Below are 18,505 nucleotides of genomic sequence, written 5' to 3'. Positions count from 1 at the left end.
GTCATGGTTCTCTTTTTGAGGCAATGTTTTTATGGCCGGATGCCCTTCCTGACGCCAACCCTCTTAGTTTCCTCTGACGACACGCAGGGATACGGCGTACCTATTCTTATCCAGGGTACACACTGGGAAACGTTTAAAACATGGAAATTCTGGGGGGTGGGGGGGGGGGCGGCGTCAGCATCACGGCTGCGGTTTAAACATATTTAAATAAATATTTAAACAAAACCATGAAAAAACAATCTGGGAAAAGTCTCTAAGTGAGAACGTGGATTTGAGAAAGCAGGAGCGGAGGTGAAAGAAAAACGAGATATAGGGGGCGGGGCACAAGTCGAGACGAGGAGGCCGCACGAGACACCAGGCCGCACGAGGCGCACGAGGCGCGAACAAAGAAACGACTAATTACACACAAATTTGCAACAACTACAAAACCAAAACCAAATAGAAACACACAATAACACATACACAACAAAATACGCAGCGGAAATTTGACAAAGAAACGAACGGGAAAACACTCAAACTTTGATGCCGTGGAGAGATCGAAGCAAGCCCTGTTGCTCGAGGGACCGGAAGAAGAATCAGGATTTACAATGGAATGAGGGGCAAAAAATCATGTGGTGAGTGGGCACATACATTTTGAGTCAAACCAAACAGGAAGGCCACCATTTATTGGTTTACAATTATCCTAAGTATTCTTTGGCAACTTTATAAAGTACTGATGAGACGGACGTGAGAGGTTGCAAAAGATGAAGATAAGATGTGAGCTTGTCACTATGAGACTACTGTTACGGACTCGTCACGTCCGTTGTTGTGGTTTTCATCCACTGTAAACATTTTTGATTCCATGTACTATTGTTGTTGTCGTTTAAGGGAAATCGAGATTACTATTTTCAAAAGGTAAAAAAGTTAATGTTTTAAATGAAACCGGAACTGGCCGACGACGAAGAGGTAGAGGAGGAAGAGAAGGCGGAGCGAGTGAGTCGGACAAGAGGCCGAGCTGCTTCAAGGTCCTGAGCGAACGTTGGCTAACGAGGGTCACATGTGAACTTTGGGATTCCTGGGAAAGGGAATTCCTGCGACAGTGTTGTTATCACTGTGACAGATAAACCTGCATGACAGGTTTTGCGGTCGATTCCGGAGAGAATCATCGGAGTGCCGTTACGCCACGAGAACGGGCCGTCGGCCATTTTTACCTCGCGCAGGATTTGCGCATCGCTCAAGGTTTTTCACCTCGCTTTAACCATTGTCACCGCATTCAGACGTTAATCTGGTGTGTGTGTGTAATGTGGCTTTTGAGTGGGAAATCTGCGGTTCGCCGATTGGGAGCCGTGGAACATCCATACCCGAGGGTGTGATATCCCAGTCGCCTTGAGGGTACCTTTGCCTATCTTTGGCAGTGTGACTGTCAACCGAGCGGGATTCTGGTCTCGATACAACATCGTTCTGACGATCGCTTCAACATCGACTTTGGCTTGATGCCGGGATAGAGACATTGGGAATGTTCTTGTTTCACTCACTTGGAGCAAAGTGTTATATTGTACGAACCTGATGGTACCATCATAGGAAATATATATTGGTTGTACAATTGATTACTATTGTTGTTGTGCTGTTATTCTTGTGTGATCTTAATACAATACTTGTTTGTTGGTAACAATTGGTGTGGTTTCACCATTGATCTTTGACATACAGAATAACACATCTTTCTGTTGAGACTCCTCTCGGGGCTCGGAGGTACACCGTGGCTCAAATGCTAAAATGGCCTGTGGGGTCCTGGACTATGTTAGTGCAAAGTGTTCTGATGGGTAAAGCTCAAGATATGTTTCCGGCTTTACCGATTGACCCATGTGCAGATTATGAGAAAGTGAAGAAAGCCATTCTCAAAGCCTATGAATTGGTCCCTGAGACTTACCGACAAAAATTCAGGAATGCCAGGAAGACGGAGAGTGAAACCCATGTGGAGTTTGCCAGAATGAAGGAAACCATGTTTGCTCGGTGGTGTGACTCGAAGGGGATTGGGAAAGACTTCAACCTGTTGCGACAATTGATCTTGGTGGAGGAATTCAAACAGTGTGTCCACGCGGACATTAAAGTACATTTGAATGAAAATAAAGTACCAGAGTTGTATGAGGCAGCAACCGTGGCAGATGACTGTGCCTTGACACACAGGATGGGGTTCCACAAACCTAACTTCCCACCCAGAGTTAGCCAGGGGAGTTATGGTAAATCAGGTGCGGAGAACAAATATTCATGGAGGTGGCCTAGAGATGACTATTGGGACAAATCTGATACCGCGACTCTTAGGGATCAGAAGACTACAGTTCCAAGACAGACTTATCTTCCGGGGGGCCCGAGGCAGACCACGAGTTTTTCCTCCGGGCCTACTTGCACTTTTTGCAAGAAACCTGGGCATTTGATGTCCCAATGTTACGCCCTGAAAAGGAAAAATCAGGAGCGGAGTCAGACTAGTACAACACCGAATGCATTGGCCAATGCACGAAATCGGCCTTGGAGGACAGTGCCTTGTAAAGGTTCCCATGCCAAAGTTACGGCATCACAGAACTACCTTGTTCAAGAGGGTTACAAACCTTTTATTTCAGAGGGGTTTGTGTCACTGGATGGAGACTTAACGAACCAGAGACCTGTTAGGGTATTGAGGGACACAGGAGCACATCAATCTTTGATGCTTGAGGGCATTTTGCCATTGTCAGAGAAGACGGCAACTGGTGTTAGTGTTCTTTTACAGGGGGTTGGTGGCTATGTTAAAGCTCCACTTCATGTCATCCATTTGAAGTCTGATTTGGTGTCAGGACCGGTCAACGTAGGTTTACAAGCCACTCTTCCTGTAGAGGGAATCTCTTTTGTTATCGGGAATGATTTGGCCGGTGGTCGAGTTTCTGGTAATCCGATGTTTGTTGAAAAGCCTAGTATGGAAAATAACAACGCACAGTTAGAGCAGGAGATTCCGGGTATCTTTCCATCCTGTGCCGCGACTCGTACTATGAGTAGGAAGCGCTCTGAAGAGAAGGAGAAGGTACTGACGTCACGCTTGCACACACAAGTCATGGATGGAGGCAATGTTGGCAAGCTTGTTGTAGGTGGACTGAACTTTGACACAAGTGAAGATGTTCTGGACTCTATCTTTGGCAAATATGGACCACACTTGGAAGTGCTGCTGATAAAAGACAGGGAGACGCAAAAGTCGAGAGGGTTTGGCTTTGTTACGTTTGAAAACGCAAAGGACGCCAAAGATGCAGAAAAGGATTTGAATGGCAAGGATTTGGATGGTCGGACCATAACAGTAGAGAAGGCAGGCCATGGGCGTCGAGGGGGCTACAGATGAGGAAAACGTGGAGGTAGTTTCAGGGGTGGCTGTGGCTCCCGGGGTGGGAGTAGTAGTTTTGGTGGTGGCTGCAGTCGTGATTACTACGGAGGCTCCCAGGATCAGCAGCGCAGTTTTGGCAACTCTCGACGGGATGACTATCACGGTGGTAGACGAGTTGGGGACCGCTACTAACGTAACTACAGCACCCGACTCTACAACCGTGATTATGATTTTTATGATCAAGAGAAGAGTTGGAAGCACTGAGTGCTCAGGATCAGCCGAGCCAAAATTCCTACACAGATTTAACTCGTGAACTCCACGTTCCTAAATGCGTCCATGCAGTGAATACTTCCAGGCCTCACCACCCAACCACCATGAAACCTGGCTCTCAGCTCGGCCTCCTTCAAAAAGTGCTATAGATGTGCTTTGTTTTGGATTACTGATCACAACCCCTTAACCTTCATTCAAAAAATGAAAAATAAAAATCAGAGGTTGATGAGATGGAGTTTGGCTTTGCAGGAGTTCAACTTCAACTTTTTACATATCTTGTTTGTCTGGTTGATTTGTTTGTGAGGTAAATGTCAGCTCTTTCACGAGCCTCGATTCAGTATACAAAAAAACAAAAAAATTTTTTTTTGTAAATTGAGCATGTAAAGGGCAGGGACAATGTCGTTGCCGATGCTTTATCCAGAGTGAACTAACTTTGGAAATTCCTGTAGGTGGTTTGGAAGTTTTGTTGTTTTATTTTGGGGAATATTAATTATTGTGGCTCACGTGAATTGATGATTTGTGTGTGAGATTTACTTTCGTTTGTCAAAAGAGTTTTTGCATGCAAAGAAAGTTTTCACAATGTTCAAACTTTCTTTCTTGAGGGGGGGAAGTGTTACGGATTCGGCACATCCATTGTTGTGGTTTTCATCCACTGTAAACATTTTTGATTCCACGTACTATTATTGTTGTCGTTTAAGGGAAATAAAGAGTACTATTTTCAAAAGGTAAAAAAAGTTAATGTTTTTAATGAAACGGGAACCGGACGACGACAAAGAGGAAGAGGAGGAAGAGAAGGCGGAGCGAGTGAGTCAGACAAGAAGCCGAGCTGCTTCAAGGTCCTGAGCGAACGTTGGCGAACGAGGGTCACGTGTGAACTTTGGGTTTCCTGGGAAAGGGATTCCTGCGACAGACTTGTTATCGCTGTGACAGATAAACCTGCGTGACAGGTTTTGCGGTCGATTCCGGAGAGAATCATCGGAGTGCCGTTACGCCACGAGAACGGGCCGTCGGCCATTTTTACCTCGCGCAGGATTTGCGCATCGCTCAAGGTTTTTCACCTCACTTTAACCATTGTCACCGCATTCAGACGTTAATCTGGTGTGTGTGTGTGTAACGTGGCTTTTGAGTGGGAAATCTGCGGTTCGCCGATTGGGAGCCGTGGAACGTCCACACCCGAGGGTGTGATTTCCCAGTCGCCTTGAGGGTACCTTTGCCTATCTTTCGCAGTGTGACTGTCAACCGAGCGGGATTCTGGTCTTGATACAACATCGATCTGACGATCGCTTCAACATCGACTTTGGCTTGATGCCGGGATAGAGACATTGGGAATGTTCTTGTTTCACTCACTTGGAGCACAGTGAGTTATATTGTATGAACCTGATGGTACCATCATAGGAAATATATATTGGTTGTACAATTGATTACTATTGTTGTTGTGCTGTTATTCTTGTGTGATCTTAATACAATACTTGTTTGTTGGTAACAATTGGTGTGGTTTCACCATTGATCTTTGACATACAGAATAACACATCTTTCTGCCGTGACTCCTCTCGGGGCTCGGAAGTACACCGTGACCGGGGTTTGGGGAGGAGCACGTAACACTGTACACAATAAAGGTTTGAAATTGCTCAGACGCAGCATTTCTCTCGGTCTGAGCAGCGCATCTCAGACCATGGACTCAACTAGCAAGCTAAGGGTGGGCTAGTCGAGCCTATGTTCTGACATGTGCGGCAAGGCCCAAGAACATGCATGCATATGTAAGGAGTATGTACCAAGAATGTGTATCACCTCCTTTCGAAGAGCTCACATCTCATCTTCTTCATTCTATTCAACCTCTCTCTTCTCTTCTGCAACCTTCATGTTTTGAAAGGTGCCAAATAATAATTAGGATTGTTGTAGGCCAATAAATGGCATCCATTATTTCAATGTTTAATCGAGGGTTGCTGAAAATGAACCGGCTACATCCAACAAAAACGCCAAAGAGTAGAAACGCAAGCTTGTCAGTCATGTCAGATAGACAATCATAGGTCAGATAGCAGGCTGCAGGAGAATCCAGATTGGGGAAGCGCAGCTTTCAATCAACGCATGTTTGAGTGGAGCATAGAAACAAAGTAAATGTGACCTAACAGGATGGCACACAGGTAGTGCACATACATTTGAGCTGTCTTACCTGGGTTGGATTTTCATCCCAACTATAAACTGTCAGATCATTCTTACACAGGTGGGGCTTTACATCGCAAAGTGGGCTGCCCCTCAGACAGACATTAAGCAGGGTGTTCTGTCTGCTCGCAAGGCATGTTCCGTCTGCTGATGGTGAATTTTGATGAAGAGTAGGCGTGTCATCACCAACCTCCGGGACATATTAAAAACATTCCTGCCCTAGCCTTCAAGGGTTAGGAGCACCTACTGGAGGCACCTGCAGGAGGCAATGCATCAGCAGCACACAAAGGAGCACTTACTGGACACATCTACAGGGGGCATTGCACAGTCAGACTCCCCAGCAATGATACTACAAGCATGCATGCAGAGAATACAAAACAAAAGGTATCAAGGTGCTGGAACAAGGAATAAGACGGTTTTGCTGAAGGTGAATGTCTCATTAAAAAGAAAATTCAACAAGAATGAAAGGTGGTCACGTCATATCATGGAGAAAATAAAAGGGACAAAATCTTTCACTGAACCAGCAGGAAACTGTTTACAAAAAAAAAATCATTATTAACACCCTGATTGTGTATAATGTGAAGAATTTTTGTGTATTTAAAAACCATGTCGTGAGCTCCAAGCAATAATTTGCAATCGCCCATTGTTGTTCCCAACTGAGCAGAGTTCATGTATATGGGGGCTCATGTATATGGGAGTGCATGTACATGGTTAATGTGTATGCAAGTTCATGTATATGTGAGTTCATGTGTATGGGAGTTCATGTAAATGGTTAATGTGTATGTGAGTTAATGTATATGCGAGTTCATGCATATGGGATTTCATGTATATGGGAAATGTATATGGGAACACCGTATATGGGATTTAAAACCACGATCATAGGATCACAGTTTTAAATCCCATATACTGTTTATTTTTATTGTCTACAAAGGTCCATGGAAGTCATGTAAAGTACACTGACGTCTCCTAGTATCCTTGTCCTACAATCTACATGGATGTATGTACAAGCTCCTTCACAATCCTTAGACATTGATAATAAAACTAGAACAACGCGACTGTGTCGCCAGTATGCCTCCGCAAAGTCCCACAACAGGTAGATGCCATTGACCACTGTCCTAAAAATAAACAAGTTTGATTTAAATCCCTTCAGCTGTTTTCAAGTATCACATTTTCACCAGCCATGACAGGTTTCACATCGATCGGCGAAGCAGTTTCAGAGAAGGGAATTTATAAAATATCAGCTTTCGAGCTGTTATGACTGCATTCCACATGACATATGACCTTTAAAAGTATACACTCTGCATATGTATGGGTAGAGGATCACGTTTGTGAAGTTTGGTGTTCATCGATAAGGTTCGTTTTTCTATTCAAGATGGCTGCCAAACCACGTGACCTACGACATCATCATTTTCAAACTATATGCAACAGTGGTGGTAGATGATATTTGTAAAATTTCGCATCAACAGGGTAAGCGGTTTCAGAGATATAATTATTTAATATTTTCCTTCAATACAATATGGCTGCCAAACCATGTGACCAATTATGTTTTTGTAATAATCTTTTAATCGGCATGCCTAGTCAATGACACACGTAAAGTTTCGAGTCAATCGATTTGGTGGTTTGGGAGAAAATGTTTTTTTTAAGGTTTTAGGTTAAATCCAATATGGCTGCCCCAATATGAACACATCATGTGACCAATGATGTCATAAATTTAATATTTCAATACAAATGGGTCATGGATCATGTGCATGCAATTTCAGATTTTTAGGATAAGGAATTTGATTAAAACATTTTTGGCTGGGATACCACTTCGCCTATGATGTCATCATTATCATGCTTTTGTTCCCAATTGGGAGTACTTGACAATGTGCCAAGTCTCAAATTTTTCCATTGAGCGGTTTCCAAGGAATATTTTTTTAATTATTTGCGTTTAATCCAAGATGGCTGCCATACCACGTGACCTATGACATCACAATTATCATAAAAACATTCTGCATGGGCGTCACTCCTACCCTGAAAGTTTCGTCTCAATTGGACATATGGTTGCTGAGAAAAACGGGCGTACGTACGGAAGGACGGACAGACAACCCAAAAACATAATGCCTCCGCCACCAGATAAAAAAATACTGTCCGAGTTTGCCAATTCCAAGATCTCAGACACTCGTCGTTTATTGATGTTACTATTTGCTTGACATAAAGCATGATAGATCATACATTATTTTCCAGGTTTCCCCCCCTCCCCAGACATTTTTTTCCAGGTCCTACATTTTAAATTCCAAATCGTTTTTACTTTGTGGTTTTAAATCCATCTAGTTTGGTGCAGATAATGTGGTACAGTTTGGTGAGAGCGGTATTTGGTTTTCATGTTAAATAATGTCCCAAACTGCACGAGTATTTTATCTTCCAAACATCGTTGTAAAAATTATTACATGGTGGCATTTCCAATAAAGTCAAAAACATCGGAGTATCTGAAAAAAGTGTGTACCAGAAACTTCACAATACTGTGTAAATATTTATAAACAATAAAAAAATAATTAATTATCAACAGAATATGAAACGATCTGAAATTAAGACTCAAATTGTTTTTTAATGCGTTAACTGCAACTCAAACTTAAAAAGAGCAAGAAGACTAACAGTCATAATATAAAGCATACAAGACCCTTCAAGTCATGCTGCATGTGTAGTTTCCACAAAGTTGAACCCCTCACCTGTGACTGAATGTTGGGCGTCATGCTCGAGCCTGTATACGAATCCCCATTCATGTTGGAAATGCCCAAGAACATGTCATTTGGGTTGGGCATTGAAAAGGAACCGGAAGAACCTGTGTGATGGAGGAGGCATCAAAGGTAAAGGTTAGTAATATCACTAAAAATGCCAACAAACACCCAATGTATGTGGCCCTCAACAAACAGGTGCAAAAGAGTCTGCTCAAAATGCATACGTCACAGGGATTCCATGGGAGTGTGTCATTCAAACATAAAAGGTGTTTAGGCAATGCTTCGAGTTTTGCCAAAAGTCGTTTTGAGTTTGCTTTTTATAACATTCATCATAGCGATTGCTCTTTAAAATTTCACAGAAACTGATTTATTCCGCCAAAAAACCGAATCCAGCCGTTGCAAAGGAGTTAAAGCCAATTCATCCAGGAGGATAAGCGGGAACCGGGGTTATGAACTAACCCACCGTCTAAAATGGTAGCTTCTTGAAATGCACAAGGTAAACCACCATAAGGGTCACACAAAACCAACTAATGTAAAATAGTATAAACGATGCAGGCTTTCAAGGTGCAGCCTAAAGAAAACACATCTTGCTTGGTCCTGTAAAGTGTAGAACTTATTTAACCAGTTACATGAGTCATTGTGAATTCCTCAAGCTGCTGGTGCTGCATTACCCAAAAGCCCTGCAGTACCATTAAAACTACCCCCTGTACAACGCCAGTAAAGCGAGTCGCGACGTGTGGATACCCGGTGGAGAAAGGACAGCAAAAGGGGTTGAAGTGGGGAGGGACAGGGCGGCGGGAGTGGTCCTGGGGCAAGCGAACCCGTGGAAGTCGGGGTGTTGGGCGAGTTGGCCTGACTGCCGTGGTGCACGCCGCTAGTAGCAGAGACAGCCGTACGGGCAGCATAGAGATTAGCTTCCTCCTGAAACTTGCCAATGTTCTTCTTGTAGCGGATGCGCTTGTTTCCAAACCAATTGGAGACCTTATAGGAGCAGTCGGGGTTGGGATGGGGTTAGAGGTGGAAAAAGACAATGGTTGTTTTCCCAATGCTTTTCAATAATTACACCCATCTGATTATGTTTCATTGGCTTAAAATCATCAATACTGGGCAAATGCTTCTATGAATCCTGAAGAATCTACAGTACACGTTTCATTATAAATCATTCCCCTGGATTCACTAGATTCTAAGAATGAAAAGCATCATGGATAAATAAGAATTTAAATGAAGCATTTGAACATGTGGGTAACAAGGGTGTTTTAATATTCAGAAGAAGGCAGGACACCTGGCTGGACACCATCTCAGAAAGGTAAACAGCTGGTCGAGACTGGAAGCCGGTATGATTACGTACTATGGGTAGTGAGGAGTACCTGTGAAACAGTGATACCACACTTCTTGGCAAGCTCTTCCTTGGCCTCCTCACTTGGATATGGATTACTCAGGTGAGAGTAAAAATATTCGTTGAGGATCTCGGTGGCTTGCTTACTGAAGTTGCGACGCTTGCGACTGTGGCCAAACAAAACAGGTGCAGGATTAAACAACGGCTCATGAAAATTTTACAGTCCTAATAGGCTTTAAGGCTCAACATAAGTCTCTGTCAATTACCTCTGAGGGTGACAGCATAGGGACCACAATTAGCAACGTAACTTACCGCGCATCAAGGAATCGCGAGCGCAGGATCATGACGGCTTCACATGTGCTCTGTTTGAGTTGCATTTGTATGGACGAAAATTTGCGGTGGATAATGGAGACCATGCGCTCGATCTCCTTGGGTGAAATAGGCCGAGTGCGCGACTGCTCCCGCAGCAGGTTCATCACGTGTGTTGTGAATTCATTGCATGCCTGCACATCACAGGTAAACTGGTCATCCTTCTGATTCAAAATCATTTCATTCATCACTTCAGACGACTTTCCACCATTTCCTCAACATTATTTTAACTTTCAAAAAGATTTTTTACAATCTTCAACCAATTAATGTTTTATGTAGTGCCCCTTCTTGATAACAAAAAAAATCTGAACGGATTGCACCAGTGTAAGATTTCCGAAAGTTTACCAAAAATAAATGAGAAATCAATTCACAGTTAAGACAACAAAGACTAAGCATTGTTTGAAAATAAAAGAAACAGTAAGTAGGGAGATAATTTAAAGGTAATAGACACAATACAGAGATAAAGTACAGTGAGATGAGTGTGAAGACAGCAAGTACAGTAGCTCGTATATGAAGTACAGTGAGACAAGTGTGAAGCCAGCAAATACAGTATCTTGTATATAAAGTACAGTGAGATGAGTGTGAAGACAGCAAGTACAGTAGCTCGTATATGAAGTACAGTGAGACAAGTGTGAAGCCAGCAAATATAGTATCTTGTATATAAAGTACAGTGGGATGAGTGTGAAGACAGTAAGTACAGTAGCTCGTATATGAAGTACAGTGAGACAAGTGTGAAGCCAGCAAATACAGTATCTTGTATATAAAGTACAGTGAGATGAGTGTGAAGACAGCAAGTACAGTAGCTCGTATATGAAGTACAGTGAGACAAGTGTGAAGCCAGCAAATATAGTATCTTGTATATAAAGTACAGTGGGATGAGTGTGAAGACAGTAAGTACAGTAGCTCGTATATGAAGTACAGTGAGACAAGAGTTAAGCCAGCAAATACAGTATCTTATATATAAAGTACAATGAGATGAGTGTGACAGTATCAAGTACAGTAGCTCATATATAAAGTACAGTGAGATGAGTGTGACAGTATCAAGTACAGTAGCTCATATATAAAGTACAATGAGATGAGTGTGACAGTATCAAGTACAGTAGCTCATATATAAAGTACAGTGAGATGAGTGTGACAGTATCAAGTACAGTAGCTCATATATAAAGTACGTTTGGAAAGGTTTGAAGATAAGGAAAGTACCACACAGTTAGCACAGTTTGAAAACGCACATACCTCCGCCAGGCTGAACAGTTTATATTTTGTATCTCACTGATCAGGCCGGAAAACAACTTGATACTCAGGCAGCATCTGGATTCGGACCTGAGCCAAAATCTAAGCGGCTTGTTTTTGTCACCTAACTCATCCCCAAATTTCGTCATAATTCATCCACATCTATTTTAAATATCATGTTATATATCGTTTTTCGCCTGATCTCTCAATGGTGAAGAATCACTTTGAAATTAAATAACTCTCGTATCCAAATCCAAATTCAGATCTTCACCAAAATCGAATCGATATGTCCTTGTCTCACACACACAATCTGTCCACCAAGTTTCGTCCAAATCCGTCCGCAACTTTTTGAGATATTGTGCTATATAATCGGTTTTAGTCCTATCACTCAATGATGAAGAATCACTTTAAAATTTCTAGTATCCGGTTCCGGATCTTCACCAAAAGCTAATCATTTCATCCTTGTCACATACGCTACCTCTTGCCAAATTTCGGCTAAATGTTCCACCTTCGGTGGCGGAGGTAATGGCAAAATATAGAAAGGAAACAGATAAGACAGGGTGGTTATCTCATACTATACAAAGTCTTAAGTTTATAGAAATGCACCAGGAAAGGTGGTTATGAAGTGGTAGAAGGGACGCACCAAAGGAAAGTATTGTACGAGTACTTGGAGATTAAATGCAAGAGTAGATACGGCATCATTCGTGTATAATGCTCGACTCTGGGTATATACAGTGCGTGAGTATTTTGTGGGTCTTTCTGTTTCATCACCATAAAGTAAGGTTCACTTCTTCCAATGTCCGTCTAAAACTGCCTTCTCCCTTATAATCTTCCTTAAGCTGACAGAATGGCCTAAAGGTATGCACACCACCTCTGAGCTGTCTAGCCCGTGCTCAAATCTCAGCGAAGCTATAAAATGTCATCCTGCAGTTTTGCAGGCAACGTGAGGAATCAATGTGTGTGCCATCCCTCAGATGAACATTAAACAGGGCAACCTAATCAATGCATCCACCAAATGTTGTCATAATCTGTCCACAACTTTGTGAGGTATCGTGCTACATATCGTTTTTGGCACTATTTCTCAATGGTGAAGAATCACTAAAAATTCTCCTACCCGGATCTGGATCATCACCAAAATCTAAACAATTAGTCGTCACACACCCAACCTGGACAGGAAATATCGTCGGAATCTTTTCATAGCTTTTTGAGATATCCTGCTCACAGACAGACAGTGGTGAAAACATAACCTCCATCCACATTCAGTGGCAAAGGTAATAATGCCAATATTAAGAGTTTGTGTTTTATTTCTACCTGACCGTGCCTTATCAAGTTGTAATGCTCTTACGTTTTGAATGAACAAGTCTCAAATCCCAACAGAAGAACTGAGCCAAGCGGTTGGACCAAAACAAATCTTTCCGTTGATCATTTGCACGTAGTGGATTTTTGGCAGAGAAACATATTGCTTGAAACTCATAAGATAGACATTCGATTCTTGTGAATGACGGTTCGTATATTGAATCATTTCTACCTGGACATTTGCGGACATGTCTGCCCACATCGATTTGAGTCCACACACCATGGGTCTCTGACCTCACATCCGGTGTCATTAATTGTCTGCTGCAGGTGGGTGAACCCAAGGTAAAGTCACAAATCTGATGGATATAATGAAATCTCGTGCCACAGTGAGATGCACTAATTCCTGACGCATATTGCGAAGCACAGAGCAAGATCTGCTCCACACGCGCAATAATATTGCTCATATCTTTCTCGTATGGTCCTGTGCATTATGACTCATTCTGGCATCTACTGTCAATAGTAATTACTCTGGACTTGGTCTATAATGGCGTTTTTTATCGTGCAAGAGAAAATTTTTAAAAATAGGGACAATACTCCTGGGCGCTCGCCTGGTGGAAAACAGCAATACACTACACAGACTAAGCTATGTAAAACAGTATCACGGTATTTTGAACCAATTACAATGGTTGCTAGGAGACAGGGCAGCATGTAGAATCATACCAACGTAATCAAAAGACTTTAAACAAACAGAAAAAAATACCAACTTTTTGGGGAAACCCCCAACCCCCTCCCCGAAGAACCCCTTAAACTCTTCTAATGACGTGAACAAACTTTGGTACATCATGGGTGATTAAGGTTGTGGTCAAATTTCAGGGAAATTGTTTGTGTCATTTCAGAGAAGAAAGCAAATACCTATTTTGGGGGGGTAAGGAGGGGATCAAACCTGGACACACGATTTTTTTAAATGCCGTGAACAAACTTGAGTTGCAACATACCAAATAAAATTTTAGCCAAGTTTGGTCACAAAACCATCAGCAGTTTCAGAGAAGAAGTTGCAAGTGTTTACGGACTGATGGACTGATGGACTGACGACGCACCATCCCACAAGGACCCTAACCCTAACCCTAACTACGTTCCAGGTGAGCTAAAAACGTGATAACAAAAAACGGTCAAACAAGCAAGATGGCCTGGCAAGTGGACAATCAGGCATTCGGTGAAAAATGTGCATTTTACAAACCTGTTCGTATTTTTCCAGCTCCGTGTGGTAGATTTGCCGTATCTGTGCCAACTTTGCACGGTAGTCAGAGTGTTCGGAGGAACTGTCCGCATTGACCCCGCCGGCCACGGCAGCGGCCGCAGCGGCCGCTGCAGAGCCCCCGCCTTTTTCTGGGCCGGCCACACCTTCGGCGAGCAGCATGTTGTCCAGGCGCATGAGCTGTGGGTCTGGGGGGTCGTCGTCCTGAGCACCACGGATGCTGAGCACTGGAAGGATGCAGCAGATGGAAGCACAAGCGCAAAAGTAACGGTTATTCGGTGCATCGGTAAATCAGTGTAATCAATAGTCAATCTGTGTAATCGTTATTTAATCTGTGCAAGCAATAATTAAACAATGTAATCATTAGTTATTTTGTGGAAGCGTTATTCTGGGTAATTGTTGGTTGATCAGTGTCATTACTATTGTATAATCATCAGTTTCTTTTGTAATCTTTCACGCACTCACACATGTATGATATCTGCAACATAATTCCCTTGAAGGATTGATGAGAACAAACTTGTACAAAAAAAACTACGAACATACTTCTCAAGGTAGTACTTCAAACACCGGGTTCTGAAAATTCATTTTACCACGAAACAACAACGAAGGAGAAACTAAAGATCCACAACGAATGCTCGAGCATTCGAGAAGTCGCCGAGAGATGGCGCCATGTGTTGCTGTGGCCAAGTCCATCAATATGCTGCCATTTATTGTCCAAAACGTGAGACCAAACAAGGACATCAACGCTGTTACTTATACATTAAACATGTGCCATGGGTCTTTTGTCTCATACCATGTTTTCTTCCGATGTATTTGCAAAGTCAAGAATGACGGTTATATTATTTATCAAAAGTTTGCCTTTCACAGAAATGTTCTGGTTTAGCAAACACCACAATAAGCTCTTTGTAATGTACAGTGCACCAAGGAAGGCTCTTTATCATCCACAGTGCACTAATGAAGGTTTTATCATGTACAGTGCACCAAGGAAAGCTCTAATGTACAATGTACTAAGGAGAGCTGCCTCTTTGTTATCAACACTGTACCACGGAAGGCCTTTTGTCATGTACAGCGACACCAAAGAATGTTCCGTATGATGTGCAGAGCACCAGGGAAGGATCCATGTCATGTACAGTGCACCAAAGAATGTTCCTTATGATGTGCAGAGCACCCGGGCAGGATCCATGACATGTACAGTGCACCAAAGAATGTTCCTTATGATGTGCAGAGCACCCGGGCAGGATCCATGTCATGTACAGTGCACCAAAGAATGTTCCTTATGATGTGCAGAGCACCCGGGCAGGATCCATGACATGTACAGTGCACCAAAGAATGTTCCTTATGATGTGCAGAGCACCAGGGAAGGATCCATGTCATGTACAGTGCACCAAGGAATGTTCCTTATGATGTGCAGAGCACCAGGGAAGGATCCATGTCATGTACAGTGCACCAAGGAATGTTCCTTATGATGTGCAGAGCACCAGGGAAGGATCCACGGCATGTACAGTGCACCAAGGAATGTTCCTTATGATGTGCAGAGCACCCGGGCAGGATCCATGACATGTACAGTGCACCAAAGAATGTTCCTTGTGATGTGCAGAGCACCAGGGAAGGATCCATGTCATGTACAGTGTACCAAAGAATGTTCCTTATGATGTGCAGAGCACCAGGGAAGGATCCATGTCATGTACAGTGTACCAAAGAATGTTCCTTATGATGTGCAGAGCACCAGGGAAGGATCCATGTCATGTACAGTGCACCAAGGAATGTTCCTTATGATGTGCAGAGCACCAGGGAAGGATCCATGTCATGTACAGTGCACCAAGGAATGTTCCTTATGATGTGCAGAGCACCAGGGAAGGATCCACGGCATGTACAGTGCACCAAGGAATGTTCCTTATGATGTGCAGAGCACCAGGGAAGGATCCACGGCATGTACAGTGCATCAAAGAATGCTCTGGCATATGCAGGGCACCAAGGAAGGCTGTCATGTATCGTGCAATCACCACAACAGGAAATGGAATACGCATGACAACTAACAACCTATAATATGGTCTTCCCATCAATTAACAACTTGAACAATGCAAGTGCTTCAGCCCCACTTTTGTGGAATTGTCAGCTATTCAAAATGGAACAAGAAATAATGCTGGAAGATGGAATGAGTTCCAAAACTCTGTACAAATAACAAATGTAACATTTCCCCTGATATTACTATTAGAGGCTCACAGACTCAGGGGCGTCGAGAGGAAGGGTCGGGGGGGGGGGTGGAGGAGGAGGATCGCTGCGTCGGGGCCCGGGATCCGTTGAGGGGTCCGAGCTTCTCCTACAATGTTTTTAAACTATACAGTGAAACCCCTCATCGGCTCATCCTCATTGGCTCATCCTCATTTCCTCATCGTCACATTTAAACCAACAACATTTACCACTGTTTATGGTAAAGTTTCAAACTTCACAGAAAATGGTTATTAACCAGAAATATGAGTTACAAAGAAATAGGTTTGTATCCTCTTTGTCCAAAAAAAATTATTAACCATCTCCTCACGTATTTTTGTGCCAACAGTCGAGGGTGCGAAGTGACTCGATCGGTCCAAACGTCCCGCTATCTCCTTTATTTTCGATCATACAGCTAAATAAAAGTGAACATTTGTTTTTTAGAAGTTTTTTTGTTTTTCATAAAAGAAAGTTCCTTTAAAAGTTATAAAAGAGAGAAAGGGTGGGGGTGGCGGTGTTTGCCTCAGGGCCCGGGCTGGCTCTGGACGCGCCGGTCACAGATAAATCGATGTATTCTGTCACAGGAAAATACGACCATAGGCATAGTTCCCTCATCAAACAGATGTCTCAACTCAAGTAGAAAGCACATGGTTGTAATAACCGGTGTTTCGATAACGATTTCATAAACAATCGAATTGCATCTTTATGAAGCAGCAAACATGGAGGATAATGCATTCACATGCTCTAACCATTTCACGTCAAACATTTTAACTTTGGGCTCCAGCATTCACATCGTCGCCTGCAATTAATGAAATCAACCACCCTTAGTGGTGTTACGAGATGAGATGTGAGGAGGTGACTCCTAGTAACGGGCGTCCATCCTTGAGTACTAGTGCCTACTAGTATCACTACTAATAACACTGTGATGACTAGTATTACTACTAATAACACCAGGTGACTACTAGTAATACTACTAATAACACTAGGTGACTACTAGTAATACTACTAATAACACTAGGTGACTACTAGTAATACTACTAATAACACGAGGCGACTACTAGGAATACTACTAATAACACTAGGTGACCACTAGTAATACTACTAATAACACTAGGTGACTACTAGTAATATTACTAATAACACTAGGTGACCACTAGTAATACTACTAATAACACTAGGTGACCACTAGTAATACTACTAATAACACTAGGTGACTACTAGTAATACTACTAATAACACTAGGTGACTACTAGTAATACTACTAATAACACTAGGTGACTACTAGTAATACTACTAATAACACTAGGTGACTACTAGTAATACTACTAATAACACTAGGTGACCACTAGTAATACTACTAATAACACTAGGTGACTACTAGTAATATTACTAATAACACTAGGTGACCACTAGTAATACTACTAATAACACTAGGTGACTACTAGTAATACTACTAATAACACTAGGTGACCACTAGTAATACTACTAATAACACTAGGTGACCACTAGTAATACTACTAATAACACTAGGTGACTACTAGTAATACTACTAATAACACTAGGTGACTACTAGTAATACTACTAATAACACTAGGTGACCACTAGTAATACTACTAATAACACTAGGTGACTACTAGTAATATTACTAATAACACTAGGTGACCACTAGTAATACTACTAATAACACTAGCTGACTACTAGTAATACTACTAATAACACTAGGTGATTACTAGTAATACTACTAATAACACTAGGTGACTACGAGTAATCTATCTATAATTCCAGCAATCTCTGTGTGTATGTCTGTGTGTCTGTGTGTCTGTGTGTCTGTGTGTCTGTGTGTTTGTCTGTGACCGCTGTTTCTCGACAACCACGGGTCCGATATACTTGAAACTTGCCAGGTATATTGCTGGGGACCCGAGGATGTGCCTTTTCAAGGTTTCATATTAATCGGACAATTACTTACCGAGCTATGTCCAAAAAACGATTCAACCAATCAGAGAGCAGCGAGCTATCACGTGTGCCGAACGTGGCGATCAGACTCTGCCTCGGACGGCACATTTGACAGCGTATTCATTTATTTCACGTTGGAAAACTATGTTGCCGTTAAACTATGTTTTAAAACGAATTCAAACTGCGATTAAATTAAAACGATTCATCCTAACTGCGATTTGCGAACTTCCGGACAGTGAAGACTGTCCGGCAGCACGCTTTCCGGCAGCCAATCACAGAACGCTTTGTTGCGTAGGCGTGGCCGATGTGAGACGAGCGGAGCTGAGCGCGTTACGAGCTGACCGCCATTACGGTACGTAATTCGATTTCTTATGCGCATTATTTCTCCCAAT

At 42.6% G+C, this 18,505-nt stretch overlaps 1 protein-coding gene across 4 annotated transcripts in view; it reads right to left on the bottom strand.

The window, feature by feature from the left end:
* Nucleotides 1-18,505, bottom strand: part of LOC137432724 (pre-B-cell leukemia transcription factor 1) — a 209,598-nt gene that overhangs the window by 50,263 nt on the left and 140,830 nt on the right. For 2 of the 4 annotated variants that reach the window (XM_068124860.2, XM_068124859.2), the window contains exons 3-7: nt 13,935-14,179; nt 10,115-10,305; nt 9,834-9,969; nt 9,288-9,447; nt 8,458-8,570 (exon numbers count right to left, since the gene is read on the bottom strand). In XM_068124860.2, coding sequence (XP_067980961.1) covers nt 8,458-8,570; nt 9,288-9,447; nt 9,834-9,969; nt 10,115-10,305; nt 13,935-14,179 — 845 coding nt within the window. The remainder of the gene's footprint in view (nt 1-8,457; nt 8,571-9,287; nt 9,448-9,833; nt 9,970-10,114; nt 10,306-13,934; nt 14,180-18,505) is intronic. The other 2 variants (XM_078783549.1, XM_068124861.2) reach the window with 1 other exon arrangement.

Source organism: Myxine glutinosa, chromosome 8 (genome assembly GCF_964187855.1).
Source record: "Myxine glutinosa chromosome 8, kmMyxGlut1.1, whole genome shotgun sequence".
Lineage (NCBI taxonomy): Eukaryota > Metazoa > Chordata > Myxini > Myxiniformes > Myxinidae > Myxine > Myxine glutinosa.
Note: the sequence above shows the minus strand (reverse complement) of the source record. Positions and strands in the feature narration are given on the sequence as shown.